General features: G+C 43.5%; 1 protein-coding gene across 1 annotated transcript in view; it reads left to right on the plus strand.

Moving 5' to 3' along the window:
- The window catches only part of CLASP1 (cytoplasmic linker associated protein 1), a 334,150-nt gene that overhangs the window by 34,039 nt on the left and 288,072 nt on the right, over positions 1 to 12,039 (plus strand). The window contains exon 2 of the mRNA XM_015419605.1: positions 4,162 to 4,652. Coding sequence (XP_015275091.1) covers positions 4,458 to 4,652 — 195 coding nt within the window. The 5' untranslated portion in view covers positions 4,162 to 4,457. The remainder of the gene's footprint in view (positions 1 to 4,161; positions 4,653 to 12,039) is intronic.

The following is a 12,039-nucleotide window of genomic DNA, read 5'->3' on the forward strand; positions in this document are numbered from 1 at the left end:
TGCTGGCATTAAAGTTGTGAGCGAGCGATTTGGCTGCTGCATAAATTAGTTTGTTCTGGAGCCATCCCTTCCTGAGCTGAGACCAAAATGTGTGAGCTGGAGGCTAAAAAACTGTGAGCTAGCTCACACTAACTCAGCTTAGAGGGAACACTGCTTGGAGTGCTCTTCAAGAAACTCTTATTAATCTGGAAGTTCTAGGCCAGTGATGGCGAACCTTTGAGAGACCGAGTGCCCAAACTGCGACCCAAACCCCATTTATTTATCGCAAAGTGCCAACATGGCAATTTAACCTGAATACTTTACTTTAGAAAAAATAACTCATACATTAACTTAAGATGATTCAAACATAGTGAGGAAAGCAATCCCAAATGCTTTCATTTACTTAAATTTATTTGGCAGAGAATTCGACACTTTAATGATGGTCTGGGCCTGGCTGGGGCGATGGCACACGTGCCCTAGGTTCGCCACCACTGTTCTAGGCCTATGACCAAGGCTGCTTTTGGTACTCAAAGCAGCACACTAGTAATGTGAAGGTATGTATTTGCACATAGTAAATCTGTACATAGGAACTGCGGTGGCTCAAGTGGTTAAGACGCTGAACTGCAGGCTGTGGAAGGTCAGTAGTTCAGCAGTTCGAGACCCGGGTTGCCGCATGACGGAGTGAGCTCCCATCTCTAGTTCCAGCTCCTGCCAACCTAGCAGTTCGAAAGCAAGAAATGGCAAGTAGATAAATAGGTACCACTTCGGTGGGAAGGGAACAGCGTTCTGCGCGCCTTGGTGTTTAGTCATGCCGACCACATGACCACGGAAACGTCTTCGGACAGCGCCGGCTCTTCGGCTTTGAAACGGAGATGAGCACCGCAACCCTAGAGTCGGATTCGACTGGCTTTCGAGCAGGGGAAAACTTTACCTTTACCTAAAGCTGTACGTGATTTTTTTTAAAAAAATGCACAAGTTGCCGTAGTCATGACTGTGTGTATCAGGAGGATCATGGGTAGTGTGTGTTCTCATTACCCACGGCTGGTGCATCCAGATCTGAAAAGGGTTTCAGTGAAGGGTATACAGGGCTGTATTACTTAGTCTGAGTTATCTCCTATTGCTCCGCTTCCTCTGGTGTAGGGAGCCCTGCAGCAGGCACTCCTATGGAAGGACTTGTGTAAAGAACAGTGACAAGCCAGTAGATGAACTGAAGAAGAAAACAATGGGAATGCTGTTGAGCTGGAAGTATAGCTGGTGTACATAATGCAGTAACTTGACTTTGCAAAGGTCTTGTTTTACAAGGCAGAAATCGATGAGGTTGTGCTGCTGCATTGTTATAAACTGGATGGTGCCAGTGTGTGGTGGTGGATGAGGCCTGTGTTATGCCTACATGCGCGCTCTGGTTGTTTACATAGCTAGAGCTTTGCTTTACAGTTGCCAGATCTCTCTCTCTCCCCCCCCCTCGCACTGAACTTGACCTGCTTTCGTTCGAGTATGCCCTAGTTTCTTCATAACTGGGAATTCTAAGAGTTATTATTAGAAAGTTTCTTTTATCTATTTTTATAAGTTGACATAAAATACGGTACCTTGGTGTGTGTGTGTGAGTTCTGTATGCAGAAAAATCATGTTTTCTATATAGGCGCTTGGGAGACTGAAGGTGGAGTAAGGGATGTGGGGTGTGGTTGGTGGAAGGGCAGGGTCTGTCTGTCACAGTTAAGGGAGAGAGTGCTGTGTGAGGATATATTTGTGTCTGTGTGTGTGTGTGTTAGAGAGAGATTAATTTCATGATGGAGGGGGAAGGGAATGGTGAGGCTGCAGCTGCTGGTAAAATGATACAGATGAATCGGCAGGCCTGTCATGGAGGAAACCTCCAGCCTGCATTTCCCTTGCTTCTCTGAGAAATGGGAAAACTCTGCTGAACGCAGTTTTTAAAGGCGCCGGTGCACTTAGCTGTAGATAAGGAGCCAGACCACATCAATGGTATGTAGGAGGGTGTATCACTTATTAAAAAAAAAGAATTTAAAAAAATATTTATGCTTTTATTGTCAAAGTGGTGAACAGTTACATAGCAATCAAAATGTTTACATTCATATCGCATACATATAAGAATTTTGTTAATATTATTTATATAACTGCAGTTTAGTCCACAATTCTAGAGGTAACATTTTTTGAGCCTATAATATAAAGTAGTTTATATTGTACAGATAAAAATGAATCTTAAACCATATAGCAGTACCAAATTTGTCTAAGGTTAGGTCTCGTTCTTTATTTTCTACTTTAAAAGAATGTTGAAAAGTTTATTAGGGGCTCATTGCTACTAAGGAGTAATAATTTTTACAAGCGCTGCTTTTCACACATGCTGTGTTTATGCTTATTTTGAGCATTGGTTTGTATCAGGGGAAAGGAAAAGAAGAGCTACTTTTTATTGAGGAAATGAATGTGATTTTTTTTTTTTAATATCCAACAGAAGCTGATACAGAATGTAATTTGAAATGTGTTACTTGGCCTAAGAGGAATGCTATTCATTAGCACTGGGAACAGGATTATTGGTGGGCTGTAGAAGTATGGGACACATCTATAGGAACATATATCAGTAACAATTCTAAATAGCTTTGGTAGTGCACTTAATGGGAACCTCTTGTTGCTGCCAGTGCTGTGTGGCCCACCACATGTATGTTCAAGGTGCCTGTTTCTATAGATGCTCTTGGAATAACATGCCTCTCCTACAAGACAACACTGCTAGGGACTGTGTGTCTCCAACAAATGGAGCAGGTAGAACAACACCCAAAGCTGTTCTTAATTGCAACCCAGTGATATGTTGGCACTGAGAGGGTGTGGCTTCCCTCCTGAGGAAGTACAGATGGTGAGGGGAGGGGATAAACTTTCTCTTGGTGTTTCTCTTGGTTGGAAGGCCTTATCCTATTGGGATCTTGTGCTTTGAGTATTGTACCATATTAGATTGCCTGTGCTGGAGACCAGAGGTGCAACCTTCTCTCATTAGCTGTACTTTTACTTCTAGCAGAACCTTAAAATGTGCCTTAGCCTCATGTGACCCTGTCTTATCCTTTGTGCAGGGAAAAATGAGAGTGCACTGCTAAGCAAAACTGTCTTGTACCCTGAACATTCATCTATTTAGTAGGTATTTGGTCCTATTAATTTGCCATGTACTTTCTTTTCAACTAAGTGAGCTTAGGTTGCAGATTGTCACACTGTGGGAATGCTAGTTTTCCGACTGAGGGGTGTTCTTGCAACAGCCTCAAGCAGGTTCTCTGGAGGGGTGGCATAGACGATTTCTGAAGAAAACTGTGCAGTAAAATACAGAAGGTTAAAGCTAGATATGCAGTCTATGATACTTGTTCCCCCACATCTCCATAATTAAATGGTACATTAACAAATTCTTTTTGTTCAGATTCCAAACCATCAGTTACCTTGGTTGTTTTCACATTTGAAATAGATTGGTATATTGCTCAATGGAGACACAAATTGTTTTCACATAGACGGTTTTGGAAATGTATGTGTCCACTATTTCCGGTCACAGTTGAAACTTCAATAGTAATTTTATTGGTGTAATAAACAAGTATCATGTATAGAGCCCGGTAGTGTTCTGGGCCTTACGTGATGAAATTCCTGTATTGTATTGTATTTATTTATTTATTTATTCGATTGTCTGAACTAAGTTTTCAAATATGATAAGCGGGGCCCTAAGAGATTTAGGGGGGTATCCTATCGCCACCCCACGTCACTGAGCCCAGGTGCTGCTCCCTGCTGCCACCACCTTGTCAGCGCTGCTGGGCCACTGTGGCCCCAGGCCTCTGCTACAGGACACACAAGGCAGGCCCATTGTCTGCATGTGTACAGACAATGCTTTTTCTTTGGGGGGGGGACTTAAACCCCCCCCCCATGTAATTTTTAAGGTTTTCAGGTATTTCTGTAAAAAACAGGACTAATTCTTTGAGGGCAGAATTTAGTGCTGGATAAAATGCGAAGCTCTTAGTGTTTAGACAGAGGTTTAATGGATTTCTGTCATGGGAGCTGGTCGCAAGGGAACTAATGGAGAAATAATTTTTAAAAATTAACTTGGAACCGTAAAGTGCTTGTGGGGCTATGTGCTGTTTGATTTTTGGTGGGTTTTTTTCCCCTTAGCTTGTTGCTAACTTTTGCCTCTTTAAAATTTTCTTGCAGGATGGACTGTTGAAATAGGGAAGAATCGCAGACCTGGTCATCCAACCCAGCTGGCCTGCTCACTGGTTTATTTATCTATTACTGGTTATTTAAATTGAACTTTTAATAACCTTCCAGCTGCTCTTCAGAGACACACATGGTGCATTGTTGTCATTCTCAGAATCGTATCTTTGAAATCCAGGCCCTCGGTAACCTTCATCGGATAAAGAGGCGACCTAGAGAATACATCTGCGGCAGGTCGCTTGAAACCTGCTGCCCTCTAGCTTCATTGGCTGGTGCTGTTTTTCTAGCACATCATGGAGCCCACAATGGAGTATTGCTTGGCACAGGTTCTGCAGAAAGATGTTGGGAAGAGACTTCAGGTTGGCCAAGAACTGATAGACTATTTCTCGGATAAACAAAAATCTGCTGACCTTGAACATGATCAGACCATGCTGGATAAAATGGTTGATGGTCTTGCTACCTCGTGGGTCAATTCCAGCAATTACAAGGTAAGCTTGTTATGTAGAAGGAGTATTGTCAGGAACTTCAACTTTGACTTGTTAGCACAGGCTTCTCCATCAGTTATAGAATGAGAGATTTCACTCCTCTCTTATGAATCCTATTGCTCTTGCATCTTTCCTATTGACCAATGACTGATGTGACAAGTTCTTCATCTTGTGGTAGTTTATCTCATACAGAAGATCTAACAGAGCTTTATAAACAAAATAACTGCCTTGACTGGACTGAACATCATGCCGCTAAAGCAAGAATACCCTTACAGTACTAGATTGGATCAGTGTTCTGTGTAGCGTGCTGTGTGTGTGTTTTTTTTTTTGGACACAAAAAGCAACCTGGAGGGCAAATGGAGAACTTTATTGATATTGATTGCTTTTGATTTCTGGCAGCCTTGGATTAAGAAGGATCCTCAGCGTGACATGCATTTAAATAATTAGATACTGGCTTTCTGAGCTTCCACCAACCTATCTAAGTCATAATATTATTTGTACAGAGATTGATTTGGAAACTATTTCTATAAAGAAGGATTTGTATAAGGGTAGTAATAAGAAACTAGGCTGTTGCCAAAAACAGCAGCCCCGAGTAGCGTTCTCTCCCCTTCCCTGTCTGTGACATGTGATGTGGGGTCACTCTGTTCTGATATAATTCTTCTGCGTACTTTCCCACCCCAATGTTGCACTTAATGTTGTTGGCTGCTGGTGGTGATGTGGAGCTGAATCACAAAACTAGGAGTGTTCTTCTGCTTTAATTTAATGGGAAATTTACCAGCCAGCCACCCTTCCCAGAATTTCTGACTGGGAAAAATACGACAATATGCCCAGACACCCATTTCATGCTTCTGTTGGGGGAAATTTTTCTCGAAATACTATAGATCAGGGTGTCAAACTCATTTGTTATGAGGGCCAGATATGACATAAATGAGACCTTATCGGGCCGGGCCATGTGTGTCATAAAATGTAATGCCCAGTAGCGAAAATGTAATGCCCAGTAGCGGAGATATAAACTTTATAAAGGACACAAACACAATTAAAGATTTTTTAAACTTAAAATAAAAACATGCTTAAAACGTTAGCACTCTTGCAATATTTTATTTATTCAACAGTCTCTGATAAGTGACGCCTGTTGCTCTGAATTATTGCATCAAAAATGTCTGTGCTGTAGCAATCTTGAGTATGATTGTAATGATTTCATGTTTAACTGTGTGTGTGTGTCTTTAAAAGTTGGGTTGCATGGCGGTGAGAGATAGTCTAGGGTGGTTGAAACAGGCAAGTGGTGTGATTGGTGATTGGCAGAAAGGGGGAGGGGTTTTGGAAGTGATGCTGTGTGGATGATTTGTATGTCAGTCAAGAGTTTCAGTTTAGACAGTTGATGAGGACAGTTAAACAGGCAGTCAGTTAAGTTCTGTCTCTGAGAGAAGGAGACACATCCCTGTGTGGGATAAGTTGGTCCTGTGTATGAAAAGAGTGAAGCAGTCTTGTATGATATAAGAGTTCTGAGTTAAATATTTATGTGTGAAAGGAGAGACATTCAGTTCTGTGTTATAGGAGTTATAAACTGAAAGCTGAGAGTCTAGGAAACAGTAAAGATTATATGGACTTGAAGGAAAAGTGTTACAAAGTTACCTATGAAAAATCCCTGTCAGTAGGGAGCAAACTGTGTGTTATACCTACTTTACTAGTTACATGGTTCTACCCTCGTATTTATGCTTTATTTAAATAAATCCTATTTCATTCAAGTATACCAGCTCTGAAAGAAATAAATACATCCTGAGGAACACATAGTCCCTTGAAAGCCTAAAGACCCGACCTACCTACCCAGTAGAAAAAATATTATATTATAAAGGTTTGGAAAGCCTTAAAATTTCCTGGTGGCAGCCGGATGTACAGAGTAAAACAAAACAGAAAGAACACTTTAAAGTAAAACCAGACCTCCCCAGTTAAGGGGTCGTCACAATGATGTTCAAGTGTGTATCTGTAAGCTGCAAACCTACTTTTGATTTATTGACATTCATTACAGAAATCTTATGGTCAGTGCTCTGAGCATAGGACTCAAGGGAAAATATGAAATGGCTGGGCATTGTGAGCTTTTGTACATAAATTGCTTCATGTGCTGGTCAAGAACATGTTAAGGCATCATGACACAGAGTGTGGGCTATGTGTTTGTCTACAAAACTATAGTCTTCCCAGAAAAATAACTGCAGTTCCTATGAGGCAATACATGATTAGAGAGACAGCCATGTATAGTGGTCAGTATAAGTCTGCTATCTGGGAAGTCTAGGTCCAAAATCCTCAGTCTTCAAAGGAAATGTGCTGGGTGAAATTGGTCTGGACACACACATAAAGCCTAATCCACCTCACTGGCTTGTTGTTATTCCTCATCTAAATAGTTCACCTTGCTTTCCTACTGAGCAAGACTAGATCATGAGGACAGGAATACAGTGAAAAGGGGGAGGCAAACCCAGGAGAGCCCTGGCATAATGAGCCCAACAAAACACACATACACACACTGTAGCAAGGCACACAAAAGCTCATACCTTGAATAAAACTTTGTTGGTCTTAAAGGTACTTTGTATTTCTCCCGGGTGATTAAGGCAGCCAAGCGAAGGGAAGGAGCCTCAGCCAATGGAAGGGAAGAAAGTCTTGCCTTTGTCTCCTGTGCAACTGAGGGAGCCTGGCCAGGAAGCAAGCTCTGGCTCACTCCCTCCTGCTGGAAGGAGGAGGGGGAGGAGCCTCAGCTAATGCAGAGAACAGAGGCTTGCCTATCTATCTGTCCTGTGTGATTGACAGAGTCTGGCAAAGCAAGCTGTGGTGCAGCAGTAGCAGAACTGGAGGAGGAAGCAGGAGAGAGCCAGTTGCTCAAGGACCAAGTAGGAGCCCTGCGGGGGTTGGATCCGGCCTGCGGGTTGCATGTTTGACACCCCTGTTATAGATACTTCTTGAGTCACACTTACTCAGTTCTGTGAGAAAGGGGATAATTACTTTAATTTACCAGCCAGGAGCAAGCCATGCTGAATCCCAGAGCTGCTACCAGTTTTACAGGGGCCCCTTTATTCAGCTTGCTCCTAGGTTGCTTAAATGTCCAAGTCCACCCCATGCAAAATCTGGGGCTGATCTGCTTAAGAAACCAATATAGGTGAGTGGCCTGCTGTGGGAAGCAGGTGCCCTTGTAGAGGTTGCTTAAATGTCCCAGTCGACCCCTGTGCAAAATGTGGGGCTGATCTGCTTGAAGAACCAACATAGGTGAGTGGTCTGCTGTGGGAAGCAGATTCCCTTGTAGAGGTAGTTTCAAGAGCCCTTCTTGTGACAGCTAAGTTGTGAGAAATTTCCCCCAACAGAAGCATGAAATGGGTGTCTGGGCATATTGTCATATTTTCCCCAGTCAGAAATTCTGGGAAGGGTAGCTGGGGCAGGCCATATTGAGTACTTACGTTGTGCATTGGCATTGGCTCCTGGCAGTAGTGGGCCTGATGGCATTACTTTAAGGCCTCATGAAGCCCTCTTAGATTGAGTCAAACTATCTAGCTTTGTACTGTCTGCCCTGGCAGTGGCTCTCGAAGGATGCAGGAGGAGGACTTTACCAATCCTGCTACCTGAGGTTCTTTCAACTAGAGATGTCAGGGGATAAAGCTAGCAACTTGTGAGTTCAAAGCAAAAGTTCTGCCACTGAGCTTGCTCCCCTTTCACTCTTAACTAAATACTTCTAAAATGCAGTTCAGTATTGTTGAGATTGAATTGTATGATACACTATGCTATCTGGCTTTTTGTTTTGTTTTGTTAACAGGAAGTATCAGATGGCCTAGGTGTCTGCAGTGTATTCCCAGGTTTTGTGTTGCTCTAGATTTGCATTGGAGCTGCGGTGGCTCAAGTGGTTAAGACGCTGAACTGCAGGCTGTGGAAGGTCAGTAGTTCAGCAGTTCGAGACCCGGTTGCCGCAAGATGGATTGAGCTCCCATCTCTAGTTCCAGCTCCTGCCAACCTAGCAGTTCGAAAGCAAGAAATTGCAAGTAGATAAATAGGTACCACTTCGGTGGGAAGGTAACAGCGTTCCGTGCGCCTTGGTGTTTAGTCATGCTAGCCACATGACCATGGAAATGTCTTCAGACAGCGCTGGTTCTTCGGCTTTGAAACGGAGATGAGCACCGCAACCCTAGAGTCGGATTCAACTGGCTTTCGAGCAAGGGAACCTTTACCTTTACCTTTTTAGATTTGCATTATGTGTATTATAAGTATACTTCAGCTTGCCCCTTAGAAAACACCATATGTCCAGCCAGAATTTTAAACTAACAGATTCAGGAAAGGTGGTCCCCCCCATAAGGAGGAAACCAATCATATAACATGAGTAGAAGTTCAGAAGAATATGCCCTCTGGAAAAAAACCCACATAGCTTTATGACTGGCTGTAACTTGTTGTGACCACATTGGAGAAATAATGGACTTGGATCTTGACGTATTGGTCACTGCCATATGGGGACTATTTATAACTATTTGGTTATCTAATTCTTAGCAGCAAGTACAACAGTTGTTAGCAGATAGTTCATGTTGAAGTTTGTGTGAAGCCATAAATAGTCACTGGGAAGGAAGCAACTCCTTTTCTAATTAGCAGTGTTAGAGTCATGGTTGGGAACTTCTGACAAGAGCGTTATGAGATGTCATTTCTACTACACAAGAATAAAGAAGTTGGTTCTCATTCATTTTGAAGGTATCTTCCTCACATTGAAACTGAGAGGCGAAGCGAAGTCACTATAGATACTTTTTGAGAGGCGAAGCAAATTCACTATAGATACTTTTTGAGTCACACTTATTCAGTTCTGTGAGGAAGGGGGTAAGTGACGCTGACAGGCCCACATTCAGATTCTGTGGTTACAATACTTTATTTAAAAAGCCCCACAAGAACAAATTTAAGTCCAGCGGCACCTTTAAGACCAACAAGTTTTTATTCAAGGTATAAGCTTTCCTGTGCATGTACATTTCTTCAGATACATTAAAGCAAAAAAGCATCTCTGCCTAATAAAGACCCTGCTAGAGAAAAGAGTGTATTAGAGATTCTATAAAGGGGAGCAACGTGAAAAATTGAATAATTCCAGTTGTGGGCCATTAAGATTCTTCTAGTCCTGCTGATAAACCCTCAATTCCCTGGTTTATATGACTGGCTGTGGTCACCATAGCTTTTGTTGTTGTTGTTGTTGTTGTTCAGCCTAATAAAGACCCTGCTAGAGAAAAGAGCGTATTAGAGATTCTATAAAGGGGAGCAACATGAAAAATCGAATAATTCCAGTTGTGGGCCATTAAGCTTCTTCTAGTCCTGCTGATAAACCCTCCATTCCCTGATGTATATGACTGGCTGTGGTCACCATAGCTTTTGTTGTTGTTGTTGTTCAGTCGCACAGTCGATTTCCGACTCTTCGTGACCCCATGGACCAGATCATGGCAGGCCTGCCGGTCTTCCGCCATCCTCTGATCAACTTCATGTTCGTTGCATCTATAACACTGTCTAACCATCTCATCCTTTGCCATCCCGCCTGCTGTGTGTGGCATGGAATTTTGATGCCAAATTCGGTTTCCCACAGTGCGAACATAAGCAGAGTTAGAGCCTTTCTGAGGGCCAGACTTACATGAGATGGACATCCCTGAGTTCACCCTGGTTATGTTTTGCCATTTTAGAGTGAGTTCCACCTAGGAGCTCCTTTAAACTGCTCTGTTAAGGCCTGAGTCTAGTTGGGACCACTGCGGTGTGTGTGTGTGTGTGTGTGTGGTGGAGGGGAGGAGGCATGAGGGGGTCCTGTCTTCTTCCTGTACTGTTTCTGCAGCTCAGAATGATCCAGGGGTTGTGTTACAGGAAAATGCCTCCCCAATGCTGTTTCAGCTCAAAATATGGCATGAGGTTTCCTGACCATACTCAAGTCCAGCAGTGCACTTTAAGGAGTTCCCGGGTGGAAACTTTTTAAAATGGTAGTGTGCCTCCAGGGTGAATTTGAGGACGCCCATCTCATGTAGCTTGGCCTGAAGTAAATTGAAATTGAAATTGTGGAAGGTTGGTAGTTCAGCAGTTCGAGACCCGGGTGCCACATGACGGAGTGAGCTCCCGTCTCTAGTTCCAGCTCCTGCCAAACCAGCAGTTCGAAAGCAAGAAATTGCAAGTAGATAAATAGGTACCACTTCAGTGGGAAGGTAACAGCGTTCCGTGCGCCTTGGTGTTTAGTCACATGACCACGGAAACGTCTTCGGACAGCGCTGGCTCTTCGGCTTGGAAACGGAGATGAGCACCGCAACCCTAGAGTCGGACTCGACGGGCTTTCGAGCAAGGGAACCTTTACCTTTTTAAATTGAAATCAGTGAGATTAAAATGGTGTTAATCTGTTCAGGATGGCACTGTAATACCCTTACATTCAGGGCTGTGTGGCCCAGGCAGGATGCTTGTGGCCTAGGAACTTCACATTAGGCTTGAAACAATTGCTGGTTTGAAGTCCTTGGAAAAGCTCATGGAAGGTGTGACGGGACAGGCCTGCTTGACCTACGGACCCTGTTCTGCCCACTCCCTCTCTTGGTTGCCAGTGCCACCTCTTGGAGGGAGCTATTCCTCTTTCTTCTACTAGGGTACCACTGCCACCATGGTCCTTATGGGGTCTTCCTGCCAGGAAAGACGGACTCCTGACTCCAACATGAATTAATCTACCTCAGGATTGTGCATTATTGTGTGTTGCTGAAGGTTTATTTTGCCTTTGGTAGTTAAGGGGTAAAATGGGTTGAACTTTGATTAAAGTGGAGTATACATTAAAATAAGCTTTTGAATGACTGCAAAGTACACAGGAACATTTCTTTTGATAAAAGAAACTGGATTGTATCTTGCGGTCATTGCCAAGGGAGGAAGCCCCTTATGGAAGCAATACTGATGCTTTAATAGAAACTTGGTTGCCCAAACTGGCAGGTAGGGTTGTCAAATGTTGCCGTAAAGGACAGTCAATTATTCCAGAGCATCACAGTATATATGGCAGATGTCCTGTTCTCCAGATTACCCTCATGTTAGACACTCCAGCTTCAGAGTCTAGTAACCCCATTCATATCCCCACATATACCCCAGAGAGCACTATCGTCAGGGTCACAACACCGCCTAATGATTCCAGGTCCTAAGGAGGCCAGGCTCGCCGCCGCCAGGGCCTTTTCAGTGGTGGCTCCTACCTGGTGGAACAAGCTCCCGGAGGAGATCAGGGCCTTGTGGGACCTTGTGCAGTTCCTCAGGGCCTGCAAGATGGAGCTCTTCCACCAGGCCTTCAATTAGGAACCACCCACTGCTACCAACGACTACCATCAACTATTATCATTATTAACATCCTGATAATAGGCCGGCCCTTTTTTGGAGATCGAGATACAGCATCGTGTGAGAC

The sequence above is a fragment of the Gekko japonicus genome, unplaced genomic scaffold (assembly GCF_001447785.1).
Source record: "Gekko japonicus isolate JY-2015 unplaced genomic scaffold, Gekko_japonicus_V1.1 scaffold1037, whole genome shotgun sequence".
In the NCBI taxonomy this organism is placed as follows: domain Eukaryota; kingdom Metazoa; phylum Chordata; class Lepidosauria; order Squamata; family Gekkonidae; genus Gekko; species Gekko japonicus.